At 42.6% G+C, this 22,112-nt stretch overlaps 1 protein-coding gene across 1 annotated transcript; it reads right to left on the bottom strand.

The window, feature by feature from the left end:
- Positions 1-71: 71 nt before the first annotated feature.
- Positions 72-22,106, bottom strand: fkbp15a (FKBP prolyl isomerase family member 15a). The gene is made up of 26 exons (XM_021601734.3): positions 21,918-22,106; positions 16,150-16,256; positions 15,777-15,846; positions 15,512-15,581; positions 14,800-14,874; positions 13,982-14,080; positions 13,354-13,503; positions 9,849-9,917; positions 9,414-9,557; positions 9,126-9,265; positions 8,976-9,024; positions 8,666-8,785; positions 8,352-8,433; positions 8,158-8,258; positions 7,978-8,056; positions 7,759-7,868; positions 7,459-7,560; positions 7,156-7,250; positions 3,208-3,289; positions 2,935-3,106; positions 2,619-2,755; positions 2,139-2,276; positions 1,836-1,958; positions 1,632-1,745; positions 1,146-1,253; positions 72-924 (listed from the first exon to the last, which is right to left on the bottom strand). Exons 1-26 carry the CDS (start codon positions 22,085-22,087, stop codon positions 835-837), a joined length of 2,796 nt encoding a protein of 931 aa, XP_021457409.3. The 5' UTR covers positions 22,088-22,106; the 3' UTR covers positions 72-834.
- Positions 22,107-22,112: the final 6 nt, after the last annotated feature.

The following is a 22,112-nucleotide window of genomic DNA, read 5'->3' as shown; positions in this document are numbered from 1 at the left end:
ACTGACATTTATTGAATAAAATGTAAACTACATTTTGATAGTACTCTGGTTGCAAATCAAACATGCGAAAGTTCGTTTTGATCATTTAATTCAGACATGAATTCCTGAACTACAAGACGAAAAACAAATGTTTTATGAAGTTGTAGGGATGAGGCTTGTAAAACAAATATTTTGTAGCTGCCCAGAACATACGGTGTTATACTGTCCAAGAAAATCTCACTTTCAAAAGTTAATATTGTTAACTCAAACCAAAATAAGGTGTAGTCTAAGGCACTGCATCTTAGTGCTAGAGGCATCATTACAGACCCTGGTTCAATTTCAGGCTGTATCACAACTGGCCGTGATTGAGAGTCCCAATTGGCCCAGCGTCGTTAGGGTTTAGCCAGGGTAGGCCGTTTAAATAAAAATGATTTTTTTTAAATGAATAAACATGGTATAAAACAAATGTGGACATTAATAAATGCATTTGTATAGCTTCCAAAATCTTTAAAAAAAAAAACAATGGTGGGGGAGATACAACTTCCAACTACTTTGATTGGTCAATTTGGACTGCGAGAGGCTGTACTTGACAAGACATTTCCTCAATAAGAACCATGAGAGATGATGGTGTTGGGCCATTCTCTGAGCCAGACTAAGCCTTAGAAGGTGTTTCTTCTCTGGATGTACTTGGTGTGTCTTCAGCCTTGTTTTCTAGGCCTTCCGAATTGATGGACTCTTCCTCCACTTGAGCCTCAGACCACAAGGACCTAACAATAGAGGTCCAGGCTGTCTGAGTAACTCCACTGTCCTCTTCTTCTTGTATTGATCCATCTCTTTATCATCATCCCTCCTATTTTACTCCACAGCCCTTGTCCATTTCTCCTCCTCTTCTACCTTTTCTTCTTCCTCTGGATTGTGGGCTGTTAGCAGTTCCAGGGTGACACTCTGTAGGATGGGGAGCGTTAGCACAACATATTTTCCTTGTTTACATTAACAACATGCTCAATGTCATACTCTGGATTCAAATTACTGGTGCAGGACAACCCATGGTGTTAAAAGGATTATCATGGGCACCACCCGTAAGCAGCGATTATCAACTGTTGGTGCAGCCTCACTATCTGCAGGGCAATGTGAAATGGAAACACCAGGTATTGGTTGCACTGTACCTTGATGGTGCTAAGTATGACTCCTAGGACATCGCTTCCTTGGTATGACTGGTGCAGGCCGAACTCCCCTCTCAGAGAATGGAACACTCCGTTCATCACTCTCTTCACCTGGAGGGAACACACATAAACCATTGAAACAATCACTGATCAGAGAGATGTAGGAATGAGAGCAATATAGAAGGTGGAAGTCAATTTCTCTTGGTGTTGCTCATTGGAGTAGTTTGTTAGAGCAAAGGTAGATTTTTAATTTAAACACCCACCCACCAAAAGTCTGCTTTCTCTACTCCTGTATTTCTGGGGACATTTTAGTTTTTGCCCAAGCACTAAACACCTGATTCCACTAATTAAAGGTTTGATGAGGTGATTAGTGGAATCAGGTGTATAGTGCTAGGGACAAACTAAAATGGTGGGTCCCCAGGACCAGGATTAAGAAACACTACTCCAATCATGTACAGACTAGTCTGAGGTGAATGTTGGAACACTCACCTGTTCTGCCATTGCATCCTGATTGGGCTGCTGGGCATGCCTCTTCTCCTGCTCAACCAATAGCATTTCTAGCTGCTTCCTGGTGGTTTCTGCCCTGCTCTGTGCTGCCATATACTGAGAGCGAGAGAGCATTGGAATTCAACTGTTTGAATCGTTTACATTTCCTAATGTTTAGGGAGTGTGTACACTCAGTATGTCCTTCACCTGTTCCTGTAGTTCTGACAGTGTCCTGGCCAGAATGTCTCTCTGCTGTGTGATTTCTGCTAGCTCATGGCTATGTAGTTCCTTCTCATACCCACCTTGCTGCCCGTCCACATCCAGAACCACCTTTAGATAAACACACGTTTAAAGCCTGCAGGTTTAATGCTTTATATAATGTTAAGCATTATTATATGCAAATAATTATTCATAATAATGTTGTGTATGTAGCAACATTTCAACTGATATGGCTGGTATTTAGTCTGGATCATTGTGTGTGTGTGAGAGAGAGAGTGTGTGTGTGTATACCTGTTCCCCCTGATCTACTTCTCCTCTCCTGGCCCTCAAGTGGTCAGTTTCCTTCTGGCTGCTTCTCCTCGCCTCCTCCACCTCCTCAGACAGACGCTGATGCTCACACTGCCACCTCCTCTTCCTCTCCGACAGCATCTGACAGAGACCGACAGTGTTACAAGATCAAGACCAAAGTGTAATTCCCATTCTCTTCCGTGCAGTGTGAGGGGGACTCCGACAGAGGTTATACCTCTTCCCACTCAATGAATTAAAAACATTGGATTAGTATGAATGAGGAGTGAGTGAAAGGGAGCACACTTTGGGAACAAGGGGTATATTCAGAGTTGGGTAAGTGTACTATATTCTATAGAATAAATGTCAGGGGATTATTTTTTATACCAAACAGTTATTAGAAGAATACTGGCACCATGTGGGACAGTGGTATTGCAGCCTGATAATACCCATTGGTCCAGCCTGCTCATCTCCAAAGACACACACCTTGTCCAGGTTGCCTTTCCCAGCCCTCAGGTCCTGTAGCTCCTCCTCCGTGTTGGTGATTGTCAGCTGAATCTCTTTATGTTTCAGTTTCTCTGTATGCCACTGGGCCTGCACCCTCCCCTCCCCCTTCCTTAGCCCTGTACGGACACACACACACACACCTCTTTAGTTAGCATGGTGTAATGACCCAATAGAACATTCCCAAAAGTTTAAACCCTGCCCACCCAGCACGCTGGACACAACTCAAAAGATATTCAAAATTGTGTAGTCTCTCAAATAAACAGATCCAAGTGCAGTGGTTCTGCCAGTCCTGTACCTTCTACTAGTCTCTCTAATGAGCTGAACTGAGTACAGTGGCTGTCCCTGTCTTGCAGGACTTGGCTGAGCTGGGTCTGCAGGTCAGAGACAGAGCGCTGCAGAGAGGACGACTCCAGCTGAAGCTTGGAGACCAGGGTGGAGGAGGCGGCTAGGTACTCTGTCAGGTGCGGCTGAGATGGAGAGAGAGGTGGGGGGAGGGACTTAAGTGTGTGTGCATATGAGACTCTCCTGCGCTGTGTGAGTGTAGTAAGTTTCCTCTGTTCTTTCCTACCTTGTCCTGCTCTGCCTCCAGCAGGCTGGTCTGGTCCTGTTGGTTGCTGGTCTTCAGCACGTCTTTCCTCTGTTCCATACACCTGTCACACACACCATCTTGTTTATAGCTCAGGATGTCTACAGATTCACATTCTATCTTCCCGTTGTTTTATTTGCTTGGAAATACTGTGTAACCTTACCCTAGCATTCACAGCGGCTAAGAAATGCATTGCCATTAATTGGAAGGCTGGTTTCCTCCCACAATGGGAAGGTAGAAATGCCATGACCCACTACATTTGATTTATTACCAGATTAAGAGTATACCAGGTGACTTTCATAAGGTGTGGAGGCCTTGTATTGAATACCGTAAGACAAAAGGAGTCGGTATTAAAAACATACCCATGTCAGGGTGGATACCTCTTTAAGCCACTCTGTCCTGGCCCCGGGGGTCTACCGTCCTGTGGATTGTCACTCTGGCTCTGGCCTATTACACATGTTTCACTAAGATCCTGAAGTGTGGGTGTGTTAGGTTTGGGGTGCTGCAGGGCGGTGGACCCCTAGGGACAAACTTCTATTGGTGTAAGTAATGAGAGTTCTACATTATCCTCATGAGATGAATCATATGGAGGCGGAGGTGTTGATGTGTGTACATGTAAACTATGAGTATGTTTATTTTTTTCAACTTTGGTTTCCAAACCTTTTCCTTGGCAAATTATAAATAAATTGACTGTGATATGTATGAATTGTAATATATTTCCTGTTAAAATAAAATATTTTTATACAGTACCAGTCAAAAGTTTGTACACACCTACCCAGGATTTAAAAAAAATATATATTTTCTACATTCTAGAATAATAACACATGGAATAATGTACTAACCAAAAAAAGTGTTTAACAAATCAAAATATATTTTAGATTTTTCAAAGTAGCCACCCTTTGTGACAGCTTTGCACACTCTTGGCCTTCTCTCAACCAGCTTCATGACGTAGTCACCTGTAATGCATTGCAATTAATAGGTGTGCTTTGTTAAAAGTAACATTTGTGGAATTTCTTTCATTCTTAATGTGTTTCAGCCAATTAGTTGTGTTGTGACATGGTAGGGGTGTTATACAGAAAATAGCCCTATTTGGTAAAAGACCAAGTCCATATTATGGAACAGCTCAAATAAGCGAAGAGGAACTACAGTCCATCATTACTTCAGGACATGAAGGTCAGTCAATCAATCCGTAAAATGTCAAGAACTTTCTTCAAGTGCAAATTTCTTCAAGTGCAGTCACAAAAACCATCAAGCGCTATGATGAAACCGGCTCTCATGAGAACCGCCACAGGAAAGGAAGACCCAGAGTTACCTCAGCTGCAAAGGATAACTTCATTAGAGTTAACTGTCTCAGAAATTGCAGCCCAAATAAATGCTTCACAGAGTTCAAGTAACAGACATCTCAACATCAATTGTTCAGAGGAGACTGCATGAATCAGGCCTTCATGGTCAAATTGCTGCAAAGAAACCACTACTAAAGGACCCCAATAAGAAGAAGAGACTTGCTTGGGCCAAGAAACACGAGCAATGGACATTAGACGGGTGGAAATCTGTCCTTTGGTCTGATGAGTCCAAATATGAGATTTTTGGATCCAACCGCCGTGTCTTTCTGAGACGCAGAGTAGATGAACAGATGATTTCCACATGTGTGGTTCTCACTGTGAAGCATGGAGGAGGAGGTGTGATGGTGCTTTGCTGGTGACACTGTCTGTGATTTATTTAGAATTCAAGGCAAACGTAACCAGCATGGCAACCACAACATTCTGCAGTGATATGCATCCGGTTTGCGCTAAATAGGTCTATCATTTGTTTTTCAACGGGACAATGATCCAACACACCTCCGGGCTGTGTAAGGGCCATTTGACCAATAAGGAGAGTGATAAATGCTGCATCAGATGACCTGGCATCCACAATCAACCGACCTCAACCCAATTGAGATGGTTTGGGATGAGTTTGACTGCAGAGTGAAGGAAAAGCAGCCAACAAGTGCTCAGAATGTGGGAACTGCTTCAAGACTGTTGAAAAAGCATTCCTCATGAAGCTGGTTGAAAGAATGCAAAGAGTGTAAAAAGTTGTCATCAAGGCAAAGGGTAGCTACTTTGAAGAACCTCAAATATAAAAATATATTTTTTATTTGTTTAACACTCGTTTGCTTACTACATGATTCCATGTGTGTTATTTCATTGTTTCTTCACTATTATTCTACAATGTAGAAAATAGTAACAATAAAAGAAAAACCCTTGAATGAGTAGGTGTAAACTTTTGACTGGTACAGTATATACACTGCTGAAAAAAATAAAGGGAACACTTAAACAACACAATGTAACTCCAAGTCAATCACACTTCTGTGAAATCAAACTGTCCACTTAGGAAGCAACACTGATTGACAATAAATTTCACATGCTGTTGTGCAAATGGAATAGACAACAGGTGGAAATTATAGGCAATTAGTAAGACACCCCCAATAAAGGAGTGGTTCTGCAGGTGGGGACCACAGACCACTTCTCAGTTCCTATGCTTCCCGGCTGATGTTTTGGTCACTTGAATGCTGGCGGTTCTTTCACTCTAGCGGTAGCATGAGACGGAGTCTACAACCCACACAAGTTGCTCAGGTAGTGCAGCTCATCCAGAATGGCACATCAATGCGAGCTGTGGCAAGAAGGTTTGCTGTGTCTGTCAGCGTAGTGTCCTGAGCATGGAGGCGCTACCAGGAGACAGGCCAGTACATCAGGAGACGTGGAGGAGGCCGTAGGAGGGCAACAACCCAGCAGCAGGACCGCTACCTCCGCCTTTGTGCAAGGAGGAGCACTGCCAGAGCCCTGCAAAATGACCTCCAGCAGGCCACAAATGTGCATGTGTCTGCTCAAACGGTCAGAAACAGACTCCATGAGGGTGGTATTAGGGCCCGATGTCCACAGGTGGGGGTTGTGCTTACAGCCCAACACCGTGCAGGACGTTTGGCATTTGCCAGAGAACACCAAGATTGGCAAATTCGCCACTGGCTGTGCTCTGTGCTCTTCACAGATGAAAGCAGGTTCACACTGAGCACGTGACAGACGTAACAGAGTCTGGAGATGCCGTGGAGAACGTTCTGCTGCCTGCAACATCCTCCAGCATGACCGGTTTGGCGGTGGGTCAGTCATGGTGTGGGGTGGCATTTCTTTTGGGGGGCCGCACAGCCCTCCATGTGCTCGCCAGAGGTAGCCTGACTGCCATTAGGTACCGAGATGAGATCCTCAGACCCCTTGTGAGACCATATGCTGGTGCGGTTGGCCCTGGGTTCCTCCTAATGCAAGACAATGCTAGACTTCATGTGGCTGGAGTGTGTCAGCAGTTCCTGCAAGAGGAAGGCATTGATGCTATGGACTGGCCCTCCCGTTCCCCAGACCTGAATCCAATTGAGCACATCTGGGACATCATGTCTCGCTCCATCCACCAACACCACGTTGCACCACAGACTGTCCAGGAGTTGGCGGATGCTTTAATCCAGGTCTGGGAGGAGATCCCTCAGGAGACCATCCGCCACCTCATCAGGAGCATGCCCAGGCGTTGTAGGGAGGTCATCCAGGCACGTGGAGGCCACACACACTACTGAGCCTCATTTAGACTTTTTTAAAGGACATTACATCAAAGTTGGATCAGCCTGTAGTGTGGTTTTCCACTTTAATTTTGAGTGTGACTCCAAATCCAGACCTCCATGGGTTGACACATTTGATTTCCATTGATCATTTTTGTGTGATTTTTGTCGTCAGCACATTCAACTATGTAAAGAAAAAAGTATTTAATAAGAATATTTCATTCATTCAGATCTAGGATGTGTTATTTTAGTGTTCCCTTTATTTTTTTTGAGCAGTGTATATATATATATTTTTAAATCTACAGAACTCATTGAACAAGCACACACACACACACAGTACTGTACACTCAAACCTCTGGTTCTGCTCGAGGAGTTCTCTGATCTTCCAGTTCTGCTCCTCCACTCGGGTGCTTTTCTCCAGAACCTCCTTCTTTAGGAACAAGTTCTCCTGTGGAACCCAAATGGAGAAGTTATGCCGTTCCATGCAATGGTCAATGCCTATCAGGTAATTGCTTTCACCCGTCCTACTTTTCCCCACACCAGTGCAGTTGAAGGACAGTAGACCAGGACAAGAATCCTTTTGATCAGACTAGTGCAGAATGAGGGAGAGCAGAAAAGGAGGAGGACACTGTAGATTAGTGGGACAGATGACTGACCTGGGTGATTCTCTGGATGTTGTGCAGGATCATGGCTGTTTCCATGGACACTGAGGACAGACCCAGAGAGTTGCCGCCACCATGCTTCTGGAGCTCATCCACCTGGTATAAAATATGTTAACATGACTTACAACTATTACAATTCTTTGTTACTTGTTATGAGCCCTTATAATGTCTCAGTTTGACAGAGTCAGTTTGACAGGATCATTATGAGATTAAAAGAAATGATGAGGTCATACGCAAAAAAACAATGCAATACAAGAAAGTGTTACCAGAACTACAAACAAGTCCACTGCTGACCTTGGAGACCAACAGATTGATTTTATCTGCCATTTTCCCCACAGCCTGTCCGATCTCAGTGTTGTGCTGTCGCACCTCTGTCATCAACAAGGAAGGGACATCACTAGGTGCTAGACGGGTCAAATGTTGTTTTAGATAAAAGCTTGAAAACATATTACAATAGTATGTCTGCTATACTGCACTTAGACAAGGTGACAGTGAAAATTGTATTTTCATTACCCTGGTATGAAACTGCATGATGAGGGTGGAACTGACCAAGGTAGGACGGACCAAAGGCAGACTGAAAGGATGGGTATGGCTGTGAGGGAGGGAGGGAGGGGGGGGGGGGGTAAGCATATTGTATCATTTCAAATTTCCCCTTTGGAGATCAATATTGGTTATTCAATTCAAATTCAATACCTGGAAGGAATGACTGCTCCCACCACAGTCCACAGCCTGTGGGACCACTGTCTCCATAAACACTGGTTGCTGGGCAGCAGTTGGCACAACGACCTCAGGCACTGAAACAGAAAATATAACCCTGAATATAAGCAAATGACTGGTGGATCTACCAAACATATGGACGTGAATGGATACTGAACTAGAGGTCTTACCTGCATGGACAGGGGGTGCAGCTGATATCTGGACGGGCTGGGGGAACAGACAGTGATGTGAAGGGTGAGATTCACTTGGGTCCTGCAGGGTGACACAGATACAGACACAGAAGAATATTAACAGGTCAGTGGCACTGTCATGGGTGTCAAACATGACAACGGTTTGTAGGTTGTTCTCCTTTTCCAGCATACCTGGCAAAAAGGTTCCAAAGTAAAAGCATTGACTTGGTCAAAAACTGGAATTGTGGGAATGCACAATTCTATACAGAACAGAAGGTGCACACACACACACACACACACACTATGGAGCCCACCTCTGTCTTGGAGTCACTGTGGTCTGGCTGGGCGGAGATGGCTCCTGTTGGGAAGGGCAGCATGGGCTGACCCATCTTGGCCATATGAGAGATCAACTTGGCTTTGGCTGTATCCGACAGCTGTATGTAAGATAATACGGTTTGAGAGAGATTGTGTCTGATTGACTGTGAGTGAGTGAGTGAGTGAGTGAGTGAGTGAGTGAGTGAGTGAGTGAGTGAGCGAGCGAGCGAGCATGTGTGCGCAATTGTGAGTGAAAATGTGTGTGTGAAAGCATGCAAAGAAGTTAAACTAAATGAAAATAACACTCACCATCAGTTGCTCATTTATTGAATTGGATTTCACATTCAGAGGCTTTCCCCTGTTGGCAGAAAAGTCAAATAGTTAACCTGACATCTGACCCCCAAATAAAAAAGCCTCCTAACTCCCCCACTGAGGAACAGTGAAGGTAGTGGTACATACCTGGGCTCTGCTGGGATAGAGCTGGGGGGCTGAGACTGAGGGGACATTCCAAAGCCCAGACTGTCCACACTTGGGGAGGTAGAGTTGGTGGTTAATCCCCCACTCTGTCGCTCCGACCCACTGTCCTTAGCAAACTTCACCTAAATACATCCCACAGAGTTAGAACATCTAGACAGCCATCTTTAGCCAATTACGCCCTCTAGCTTCGGTACACAAACAGCTCCACATGGCTACAGTGAGGTACTGTTTGACGTTTGAAACTGAATGTGTGAGTGTGTGTGCTCCCACCCGGCGGATCTCCACATTGTAGACCAGTGTGCTGGAGGAGGGGACGTGGTTGGGGATGCCCTTTGACCCATAGCCTAGGGTGGGGGGCACAATATGGAGGCGACGCCCAGTTTTCTGCATCCCTAACATCCCGTCCTCCAATCCCTAAAGAGAGAGAGATAGGAGAGAGAGAGAGAGAGAGAAACATTCGTTTTTTTCTGTAAGCATGAAGTTGCCTCACTATGTGTGGTGATGTCATATTGCTGAGTTGACCACTACACCAGTGGAGGCTGGTGGAAAGAGGTATAGGAGGATGGGCTCATTTTAATGGCTGTAATGGAATAAATGGAACGGGGTCAAACAGGTGGTTTCCATACGTTCCATATATTCCATTCCAGCCATTACATTGAGCCAGTCTTCCTATAGCTCCTCCCACCAGCCTGCTCTACAACCTACCTTAATGGCTTTGCCGGTTCCAAGTTTCACTCTCAGCAGCTTGTCTTTGCCCACGTTGGAGTCAAACATCTGACACACAGAAAACAATATAATACATTCAGCTGAATGGTGATCAAATTGGCATTGACATGCACTGTGAAGAGGATAAGTGAGTGAGTGAGAGAAAGAGAGAAATAGGACAGTCACACAAAACACATTCACTAAAAAAAAAAAAAAAAAATATTGTTTTATGTCATTTAGACTCTCTCCAGACAATAGTAAACAAGGTGGGAGGGAGTTCAGCCATGTAAAGGAAGAGAAAAGTGGGTGGGAACAACAATGTTCTATTAAACTTCCCTGCAAAGAAGAAAATCTAAAGATTTAACTAGGCCTCGTCTACTCCTCTCTGATAAAACATTTACTAGGGTCAGCCTTATCTGGGCCTCTTGAAAGCAGAGACATTCCCAACAGAGGTGAGACGGATTTTCCCAAACTCTATTGCTTGCCTCATATGTTTAAGGCCCTGTGATATACACAGCTATTTTTTAAATTATGAATTATATACATTATGGCCGCTGATTCATGATAACTCGATCATAACCCAAAATATAAGGTTGCTTTACTCCATTGTTTGTAAGCTATGTCATAAACATACATTAATGTACAGCTTCAAATTGTCTAGAAACTATCATGTTGACCTCGTCCTTTTGTTTTTTTTCCATATAGTAGATATAATTTGGTGGTTAAATTTATCCAGCCCCATCCCTCCGTTCTATAGCATTTTGTGGTTTTGTCAATGAAGACCCATAATATGAATATCTAAGGATGTGCACAATGTTGCCCTGTAAAGGTAAAACCATGCTTTACAATTGGTTAGGATCCATGTGTCACGATTTGTTACGGTCACATAGGGATCGTAATATCGTACCATGTTGACCCAAACTGAAATGATCTCGAACTGACTGATAATGGTTTCACCTTTGGTCTCGGTTTAGATATGGCCGCCTCCGGCAGTCTGCTGTCTGAGGAGCACTTCCTGTGCTCTACGTGTCTGGGTGTGTTCACTGAGCCAGTAGCCATTCCATGTGGACAACTTCTGCATGGCCTGTATCAAAGAGTACTGGGATACTAGTGACCCTTGCCGGCGTCCCATGTGTTTGGAGAAATTCGACAGGAAACCGGAGCTTTGCATCAATACTCTCATTTCTGAGATGGCTACTCAGTTCAGGAAGTCAGTTCAAGGGAAAGCCACCAGCCTAGACCAAGGACCTCACCCAAGGCCCAGCCCAAAGCCCTGCTCAACCTCTAGAAGTTTCCTGTGACATCTGTACTGGGACAACGCTCAAGGCCCTGAAGTCCTGCCTGGTGTCTGACATCTTTCCGTGAGACTCACTTGGAGCCTCAGAGAGTCACCGGTTTAAAGAGACAAGCTGATCGACCCTGTGGAGAACCTGGAAGACAGGATGCGTAAGAAGCACGAGACTCCTGGATCTGTTCTGTTGAAGTGACCAGACATGTCTGCATGTGTTTTGCTTGAAAACAGACCACATGACACTGTCCCTCTAGAGAAGAGTATAGAGAGAAAATGGCTAAACTAGGAAAGGTTATGGCAGAGGTAGACCAGAAGATGCTTACAAGATAGAGTAAGGTTGAGGAGATCAAACTCAGATCTCAGCAAGAGAAATGGAAAGAGAGAGACAACGTGCAGGTCTTCACTGCTCTGGTGCGTTCCATTGAGAGAAGCCAGGTAGAAATCCTTGATTGAGGTGATTAAGGAGCTGGAGCAGGAAATCGCTGAGCTACAGAGGAGAAGCAATGAGCTGGAGCAGCTCGCACACACTGAGGGCCACCTTCAACTCCTCCAGAGCTTCCCATCCCTGTGCAGCCCTCCACCCACCAAGGACTGGTCTGAGATCAGTGTTCACAGTGATCTCTGAGGAGAGCTGTGTCTCAGCTGGAGGAGACACTTATGAGTGAAGTGAAGAGGTTTGGTGATGTTGAGCTGGAGGGGATTCAGCAGTAGATGTGACCCTGGACCCTGATACAGCACCTCCTTACCTCATTCTGTCTGAGATGGGAAGCAAATGAAAAACAGAAGCAAAGAACATGATCTCCCAAACCACCCAGAGGTTTGATTATTTTGTCAATGTCCTTGGAATTGAGGGCTTCTCTTCAGGGAGATTTTACTATGAATGTTATGGTTACAGGCAATACTGAGTAGGATTTAGGAGTAGCCAGTGAGTCTGTCATCAGGAAGAGGGATATACCATTAAGGCCTCAGAATGGATACTGGACTATGCAGAGGTATGGGTGTGAGTACAAAGCCAGTGACACCTACCCTGTCCCCATCTTTCTGAGAGACACACCACAGAAGGCAGGGGTGTTTATGGATTGGGAGGAGGGTCATGTCTCCTTTTATGATGTGGGGGCCTGGTCTCATATCTACTCTTTCACTGACCGCAAATCCATACCGTGGCCCAAATCCTAATGGTGAAATCTTCCCTCTCATCATCTCTACATTCAAAGTCACGGACTCTTAAATTCCCAAATTGTACAATGGAGTGGTTATTCTCATTATTATCAGCATTTGTCAGTCTGTTTGACATGATGAGTGTAGGACCATACTAGGCTAAGCTACTGGTCAGAATGTTTGAGTCATAATTTCTGCCAACACGATGCTCATTAGGTAAACTAATGAGCACCGTGCGAGGAAGGATGCATTGTGAAAATATAGGATCCAGCAAGGATTGTTTTAAGATATGGTTCTTCTGTTGCAGTCATGCGCAATGTTCTTGGTTGGTCATCAATCATTAAGATAATTGAAAGGAACATGCTTATTTTATTTCAGAATATACATAATTTAATACGGCCAAGTTCTATTCACAACGGTATTCAGTTGGTAAGAGACAGACATTCCGTAAATACTAGGAATAGATTGTCCACCATCTATGCGTTGTCCAGACAGAAAAGAGATATAGGCAAAATAACATTTCGATTTAGAGCCATAAAGAAATTGAATAAATTAACTGAGCAAACCAGAAACCTTTCAATATATAAATTTAAACATTATTTTAAAACGATTTAAATATAATACATAGAAATGTTGTGGGACTATAGTAGATGAAGAATCAATATTTTTTATATTTGAGTATTTATTGGGTCATTATGTTAGTATATTATGTATGTTTGTAATAGTGTGTTATATGTAGAAATGTGATCGTATTATAAATGGTATTTTAATGTTAAGGACTCTTGGAAGATTAGTCCAAATGGGGACTAAAAGAGATCCTAATAAATCAAATCAAAAGCACCTAGAATGTCAGTATATTGTCAATGTTTGAATATATTCTGATCTTTTGTATTTAAAAAATAAATAAATTATAAAGCCACAAATCAAATTGCCCAATGCTCTGAGCTTTTCTGAGCCTTTATTCATTTTGTCACAAGCAGTTCATTTTGTCAGAACCAGTTGATTTTCTCCAAATACAGCACAATTATTTTGGCTGTATTCTGAGTTATTTGTCACCTGTCCGATGTTGTGGTTCTGTAGAAGCCAGCCTGTGAAGGCCACCTCTACCGTGTCACCATAGTCCACTGCCTGTCCCTCTCCTAACAGCAGGTCCTGGGTCAGTAGTGTATCTACAGTGGTCTCACTGTTCCATCTGGCCACACACAGCTGTAATGGTGGGTAAAGATTAAACATTAAAAAAGTCTATGGATTTTTACTGTGTGCAAATAACTCAATAAAACAACTATCCATGTGTCTACCCATCTGTTTCTCCAGAGCCATATATAGAGATCTATATACACAGTGTACAAATCATTATGCACACATGAATCCAGGTGACAGCTAAGATCCCTTATTGATGTCACTTGTTAAATCCTCTTCAAGTCAGTGTAGATGAAGGGGAGGAGACATGTTAAAGAAGGATTTTTAAGCCTTGAGACAAGTGCCTTTGAACGGGGTATGGTTGTAGGTGCCATCCCTGTGGAATGCTTTCGACACCTTGTAGAGTTCATGCCCTGACGAATTGACGCTGTTTTGAGGGTCAAAGGGGGGGTGCAACTCAATATTAGGAAAGCGTTCGTAATGTTTTGTACACTCCGTGTATATCTGTCCAGTATGAGAAAAAAAAAATAATTCCGTCATTCACCTCTTTGCAAAAGTCCACTCCAGCTTTCTCAGACTCAAACATCAGGGACCAGTTGTGCCTCAGGTCATCGTAGAATGTTCCATAGTTACCTGGCTGAACCTGAGAAGTCAAATCAGACATAGCCTAGTTAAACACACCACACAGTTAAAACGGATATAGTCTAGTTAAAACACATCACACAGTTAAAACTGATATAGTCTAGTTAAAACACACCACACAGTTAAAACTGATATAGTCTAGTTAAAACTGATATAGTCTAGTTAAAACACACCACACAGTTAAAACTGATATAGTCTAGTTAAAACTGATATAGTCTAGTTAAAACACACCACACAGTTAAAACTGATATAGTCTAGTTAAACACACCACACAGTTAAACCTGATATAGTCTAGTTAAAACTGATATAGTCTAGTTAAAACACACCACACAGTTAAAACTGATATAGTCTAGTTAAAACTGATATAGTCTAGTTAAAACACACCACACAGTTAAAACTGATATAGTCTAGTTAAAACACACCACACAGTTAAAACTGATATAGTCTAGTTAAACACACCACACAGTTAAACCTGATATAGTCTAGTTAAAACACACCCCACAGTTAAAACTGATATAGTCTAGTTAAAACTGATATAGTCTAGTTAAACACACCACACAGTTAAAACTGATATAGTCTAGTTAAACACACCACACAGTTAAAACTGATATAGTCTAGTTAAACACACCACACAGTTAAAACTGATATAGTCTAGTTAAACACACCACACAGTTAAAACTACACAAGCATGTACACATCATGGGAAGATGTACTACTCACTGTGAAGATGAATCCTAGATGGATCTTGGCAGTTGTGATTGGTTTCTGTTCGCTGCCATAAAGCAGGATCATGTACTGAAGAAAACAATCAAGACGAGAGGAAGCAGACAGACAAATGACTTGGCAAACACAAACGTGATGTGTGCATGAACAGAATAAACTTGGTTCCCACTTTACAATAACATGTATTTATGTGGTAGTTACAAAGGCAGATTTACATTATGTTTTACACAACACTTTTATACAAAAGTTTGTATCACTGCCATAGATGTATTACTGTATCAAGACAAATTAAAACAATTTATCATGAGCCTTTTTCACTCTACACTAAAACAGCCTAGAGTATCTCAAGATCATACAATTAACTGAGTCACATATTTCTTATTAAGTGGTTAGAGCAGAATACAAGACCCTTCATTAACTGAGTTGGAAAATCATATGATTAAATATAAACAGTGCATGACTTGGGGCGGAGCTCACAAGCACCTCAAATGTTCTACTGCTTGAGTTCCGGCACCTCTTACAGAATATTCACTTTAAAAACATTGCAGAGCTCCAGCACCTAAATAAAAACAGCACTCAAAATGAGTACCAGCACCCATTTCAGTCCAAGCACTGAATGTAAAGAGATGGAGACTTCCTCTTCACATCACCTGGAGTTTGTTTATTCTTAATGGAAACCAGTTTTACATATCCTTCACAGCTCAAGTACCTCTCTGGTTGGATGATTTCCCAGGATAGCAGCTCCCACCTTCCCCTGTTTTGTGTACTGGCCATTCACACTGCAAACACAAAACCATGACGACAAGATCAAACAGGACCTGTGAACACAATAACAAACACACGCATATTCTCTCACGCACGCACCACCTCAAGCACACTAATAATGGACATACTCACATACACATTCAACTCTGAGACATATCAACTCTATCTAGTGATATGGATTTCAGGTGCTTGTTGGTGGACATACTCACAAGCGGAATGCATGAACAGCAGTAGCCAAAAGGACAGAAGGAGTTGGTGCAGGCTTTTGAGGAGATGGGCCTTTGAAAACGCACACAGAGTTAACAAAAACCACGCAGACCATATTCAAACACTTCCATAACGTGAACTTTTGCACCAATCCATTAATGGATGTATTGGAAGAATTGCATTAGCGTTTACACGTGGTCTGAAGTCTGTTTAAAACTGTACAAGCCACAATACTGAAGAAATGCATCCTTCCTGCTGTCTAGAGGAGTCATAACCTTCCTCTATCCAATCATGTCGGATCAGTGTTTACGTCAAAGGGAGGAAGGACAGAATGGATTTCACCAGTGTTTATACAGGACCTCAGATGTATCTTACTCAGAGCGGTGGGGGTTTTCTTCGGCTGTTTGGGGGCTTTGAACTGGAAGGACTCGTTGCCCTGACTGGCAGCCTGATCCAGATCAAAGAGAGAGGCTAGCTTTGCTCTGACAACACACAAACACAACAATACTGTATATGGGTAATTCCAAAATATCAGAATTGCACTGAGACTGATTTTTCACTTTAAAAATGTATGCCAAACAAAAACCGTTGAATTAAAAAGTTTAACAAACCACACAACTATGCACAAGGAGTACTTTTAACAATTTACACAGAACATTTTACAGAAACACTTTTAATGGAAGAACTAGGCAGATGCAAAGTTTGGTAACAGTTAGTTTTTTTATGCGTCCAGGTTTTTCCAAAACTCTGTTAAATCCATGTACAGTGTCTTCATGTACAGTGTCTTCATGTACAGTGCCTTCATGTACAGTGTCTTCATGTACAGTGTCTTCATGTACAGTGCCTTCATGTACAGTGTCTTCATGTACAGTGTCTTCATGTACAGTGTCTTCATGTACAGTGTCTTCATGTACAGTGCCTTCATGTACAGTGTCTTCATGTACAGTGTCTTCATGTACAGTGTCTTCATGTACAGTGCCTTCATGTACAGTGTCTTCATGTACAGTGTCTTCATGTACAGTGTCTTCATGTACAGTGTCTTCATGTACAGTGCCTTCATGTACAGTGTCTTCATGTACAGTGTCTTCATGTACAGTGTCTTCATGTACAGTGTCTTCATGTACAGTGTCTTCATGTACAGTGCCTTCATGTACAGTGTCTTCATGTACAGTGTCTTCATGTACAGTGCCTTCATGTACAGTGTCTTCATGTACAGTGTCTTCATGTACAGTGTCTTCATGTACAGTGTCTTCAGAAAGTATTCACATCCCTTTTCACATTTAGTCATGTCACAGCCTGAATTTCATTTATTACATTTAGAAGAAAAAAATTGTCACTGGCCTACACACAATAGGCCATAATGGCAAAGTGGAATGATGTTTTCCAAATTAATAAAAAGTTTGAGTCAATAACAAAGTCTTGAGTCAATAAGATATCAACCCCTTTGTCATGGCAAGCATAGAATTCAGGAGTAAGAACTTGCTTAACAAGTCATAATACATCGCATGGACTCACTGTGTGAAATAATAGTGTTTGACATGATTTTTTAATGACTACCTCTGTATCTCTGTACCCTACACATCAAACTATCTGCAAGGTCCCTCAGTCAAGCAGTAAGGTTTTCCAATGCCTCGCAAACAAAGGCACCTATTGGTAATGGCAAAAAACAAACATTGAATATCCCTTTCAGCATGGTGAAGTTATTAATTACACTTTGGATGGTGTATCAATGCACCCAGTCACTACAAACATACAGGAGTCCTTCCTAACTCAGTTGCTTGAGAGGAAGGAAACCGCTCAGGGATTTCACCATGCGGCCAATGGTAACTTTAAAACAGGTAGAGGTTACTCCACAATACTAACCTAATTGACAGAGTGAAAAGACAGACATCTGTACAAAACATGCATCCTGTTTGCAATAAGACACTAAAGTAAAAGTGCAGAGAATTTGGCAAAGAAATTAACTTTATGTCCTGAATACAAAGGGTTATTTTTTGGGCAAATCCAACAACACGTCATTGAGTACTAGTTCATATTTTCAAGGCTGCATCATGTTGGGTCATGTGTATGCTTGTCATCGGCAAGGACTATGGAATAGAGCTAAGCACAGGCAAAATCCTAGAGGAAAACCGGGTTCAGTCTGCTTTTCAACAGACACTGGGAGACAAATTCACCTTTCAGCATGACAAGGACTTAAAACACAAGGCCAAATACAGACTAGAGTTGCTTACCAAGACGACATTGAATGTTCCTGAGTGGACTAGTTACAGTTCTGACTTAAATCGGCTTGAAAATCTATGGCAAGACTTGAAAATGGCTGTCTAGCAATGATTTTTATTTAACTAGGCAAGTCAGTTACGAACAAATTCTTATTTACAACGATGGCCTACCCCGGCCAAACTCGGACAACACTGGGCCAATTGTGCGCTGTGATTGGAACTCCCAATCACGTCCGGATGTGATGCAGCATGGATTCAAACCAGGTACTGCAGTGACGCCTCTTGCACTGAGATGCAGTGTCTTAAACCACTGCACCACTCGGGAGCCCAACTTGACAAAGCTTGAAGATTTTGAAAATAATAATGTGCAAATGTTGTACAATTAAGGTGTGCAAAGCAATTAAGGTGTCCATTTTAATCCCACTTTGTAACAACAAAATGTGGAAAACGTCAAGGGGTGTGAATAGTTTCTGAAGGCCCTGTGTGTGTGTATTATTATTTTTTACATTTTATATTTTACCCCCTTTTCTCCCCAATTTTGTGATATCCAATTGTGATCTTGTCTCATTGCTGCAACTCCCCAATGGGCAAGAGAGAGGCGAAGGTCGAGTCATGCGTCCTCCGAAGCATGACCCCGCCTAACTGCACTACTTAACACCCGCCCGCTTAACCTAGAAGCCAACCGCACCAATGTGTTGGAGGAAACACTGTTCAACTGACAGCCGAAGTCAGCCTATAAGGCACCTGGCCCGCCACAAGGAGTAGCTAAAGCGAGATGAGTCAAGTAAAGCCCCCCCGGCCAAACCCGGACACTGGGCCAATTGTGCGCAACCCTACGGGACTCCCGGTCACGGCCAGTTATGACACAGACTGGGATCGAACCCGGGTCTGTAGTTATGCCTCAAGCACTGCCTTAGACCACTGCGCCACTCAGGATGTCTGTATGTGTATTTTCAGTAACATAATTTCAAGGCACAAGGCAATGTTTGTTAAACTTACAGAAGGCAGAATAATTTCACCAAAACTAAATAGAAGTGTTGATATTAGTTGGCAGGGGTCTTCACTTCAACATTGTGTTTTGATGCATTTCTAACACCTGTTCAGACTTTTTCCTGGTAGATGTTTTCTGAGACCCCTTTTCCATCTGTTTGACCACAAATCAAAGTCTTTCCTAATTCCAATTTTTTGGGATGGATAATGGTTGAAAAATGCAAACTTCTCAAAATGAGTCCCGTAGCTTTCATTTGACATTCTCCTATGAACTTCACATGTTGGTGCTCATGGACATGTTGGTGCTCATGGGCCCATGAAGACATGCTGGTGCTCATGGACATGCTGGTGCTCATGGGTCCATTAAGTCATGTTGGTGCACATGGGTCCATTAAGTCATGTTGGTGCTCATGGGTCCATTAAGACATGCTGGTGCTCATGGGTCCATTAAGACATGCTGGTGCTCATGGGTCCATTAAGACATGCTGATGCTCATAGCTCCATTAAGACATGCTGATGCTCATAGGTCCATTAAGACATGCTGGTGCTCATGGGTTCATTAAGACATGCTGGTGCTCATGGGTCCATTAAGACATGCTGGTGCTCATGGGTCCATTAAGACATGCTGATGCTCATAGGTCCATTAAGACATGCTGATGCTCATGGGTTCATTAAGCTGGTGCTCATGGGTCCATTAAGACATGCTGGTGCTCATGGGTCCATTAAGACATGCTGATGCTCATAGGTCCATTAAGACATGCTGGTGCTCATGGGTTCATTAAGACATGCTGGTGCTCATGGGTCCATTAAGTCATGTTGGTGCTCATGGGTTCATTTACATGGAAATTACCATATGTGTATGGCAACAATACATACACGTTTTAGTGTGCATGTATGGGAACTTACACAAGCATGAGTATGTTTTGATCACTTCATCACAATGCTTAGCTTGGAATGACACAATCTAGTCAAAACAATGCAATCCACTCACAGCCCAATGAAGAGGTAGCAGAGACAATGATGGCATCAACACAGGGTTAAATACTTGTATCATGATTTGTATCATCACCATTCAGTCACTTAGTATCTGTTTGGATGTAAACAATTCTATCACAGCTTGCTTATCATCCTAACCTTACTTCCCGGGGTAGAGAGAAGAGACAGCATAGCTTTCTAGTTGTTTGCTTAGGTGATTGATTCAATTCCCTCACATTACATTTTGATTAGAAGCCAATATTAACCAGAGCAACATAAAATATAATAGACAGTCAGTGCCCAGTATGAATGTTTGCATGAAAGTTAAGTTGAACAAGTATTTTCTGGTATAATGTGATGTGCTACCAGACAATAGGCTACAAATGAACATGATCTCTACAATGCAAAACATTGAAGCCTATCCACTCTCTATAGAGATCAGCATCCCATGACATAAACACGACATCCCCAGGCAAGCCTATCCACTCTCTATAGAGATCAGCATCCCATGACATAAACACGACATCCCCAGGCAAGCCTATCCACTCTCTATAGAGATCAGCATCCCATGACATAAACACGACATCCCCAGCCAAGCCTATCCACTCTCTATAGAGATCAGCATCCCATGACATCTATTTAACCCACCCTTGGTGGCCACTTCCTCAAGAAAGCTAAAACATATTTTTAACTACAGCAGCACTCAAAGCAGTGAACCTTTGGTTAAATAAACTCAACACTCAACCAATAGACAAGCAGCCAGTCCCCCCATGTTTACTTACAGGATAGGTTCTCTCTAGTCTCACACTCCAGACCTCTGTGCACAATAGCCTAGGGATGAGGTTAGGTTCTCTCTCAAAGAACACATGTACACAGAACATACTGACCCATGGAACTCCCACCAAAGGTAGTCTGCATGCCACACTACAGACATGGTCGCCAGTTTGTAGCTTCTGACAGAGGCCCTGTGCCAGATGAAGAAGACACTGAGAAGGGGAGGGCAGGTAGGAGAGGAGATGGCTGGCAAACAGATTGTGTGCCCTGCCAGGTCTCTCTCTGATCCTCTCCTCTCGGTTCCAAACAGTTATGACAAGGGACCATTTAGCAGTACGGTCCATGCTGCTATGGTGCCATACCAGAAAACATTGCGAGAAAGCATAGGTGGTCTAATTGGTATATTCCCATTCATTGTTTTCCCTACCATTGCACCATCAGCCTAGCTCTGTCACATCCCAAGTAAGCGATAATCAACCAGGGGCTATGAGTTAATTATTTTCCAGAGTCCCTTGTTGATTATCCCTTACACAATCCATTGGTTTAAATGGAATAGTTTTTGCTTTAAAAGGAGGCCCTAGATGTTGATGTGGCAGCTTTTATAGCACTCCTCTTGGAAATATTTGAAGGGAAACACTGTTGACACTTCTTGGAAGAACACACATAGGCAAGTAGTAACAAACATTATACACCACATATTTCAGTGGAGGTTTGTTTAGCCTACCCAAGCTATGAGGCTCTCACACATTCCACCAAATTAATTTCCCCAAAATCAATAATGCCACCTTTGACTAAGTCCATAGGGCACCCCTGTTTCAACATAGCCACTCCAGACTCACAAATTATAGTTAAGATTTATCCAATGCACGTGGTTAAGGACTGCAAAACAATTTGGGAGGAAGATGAGATAAATATCTAAATCACTATTTAATTCTATATTATTTTTAGGCTTGCTGCACTACTTTTCAATTATTTGAATTATTTTCATGCATCCCTAAATATAGTCTGTAGCCTAATAAACGTTAATACTGTTAGTTACATTGTAACACATTGTTTAAAAAAAGAAACAACGTTTACAATGAAAAAAACATGACTTTTCCCTCTTCTCAGTGTATGAAGAATGACCCAATCAAAAGCAAATAAAAAACAACTGCACATGCGTTTAATTTTTCTCTGTAAACTCACCCGCCTTTAGGCAACAGAAAATCCCCTTCTTGATATCCACAAAACATGTCTAGAAGTCTGTGTCGTACCCTTCGAATAGAAAAATACAGGGGGTATTTTATGTCTAGCGAAACATCACACACAAACAGCACGTTCAAGTGATACACTTCAAATATGCCTCCATCCTTCATTTCATGTAGAATGGCCTCAGCTGAC

Source organism: Oncorhynchus mykiss, chromosome 5 (genome assembly GCF_057628025.1).
Source record: "Oncorhynchus mykiss isolate SJ-2025 chromosome 5, ASM5762802v1, whole genome shotgun sequence".
Classification (NCBI taxonomy): Eukaryota; Metazoa; Chordata; class Actinopteri; order Salmoniformes; family Salmonidae; genus Oncorhynchus; species Oncorhynchus mykiss.
The sequence above is the reverse complement of the archived record's forward strand: the minus strand, read 5'-3'. Positions and strand labels throughout refer to the sequence as shown.

Bases quoted from the DNA above. Each gene is read 5' to 3' on its own strand.
- fkbp15a (XM_021601734.3), bottom strand. From the start codon at position 22,087: ATGAAGGATGGAGGCATATTTGAAGTGTATCACTTGAACGTGCTGTTT. The intron at 9,025-9,125 runs GTATGTACCACT...TTCTGCCAACAG, and splicing joins TCTATCCCAGCAGAGCCCAG to GGGAAAGCCTCTGAATGTGA. The intron at 7,869-7,977 runs GTAATGAAAATA...TGACCCGTCTAG, and splicing joins TCATGCAGTTTCATACCAGG to CACCTAGTGATGTCCCTTCC.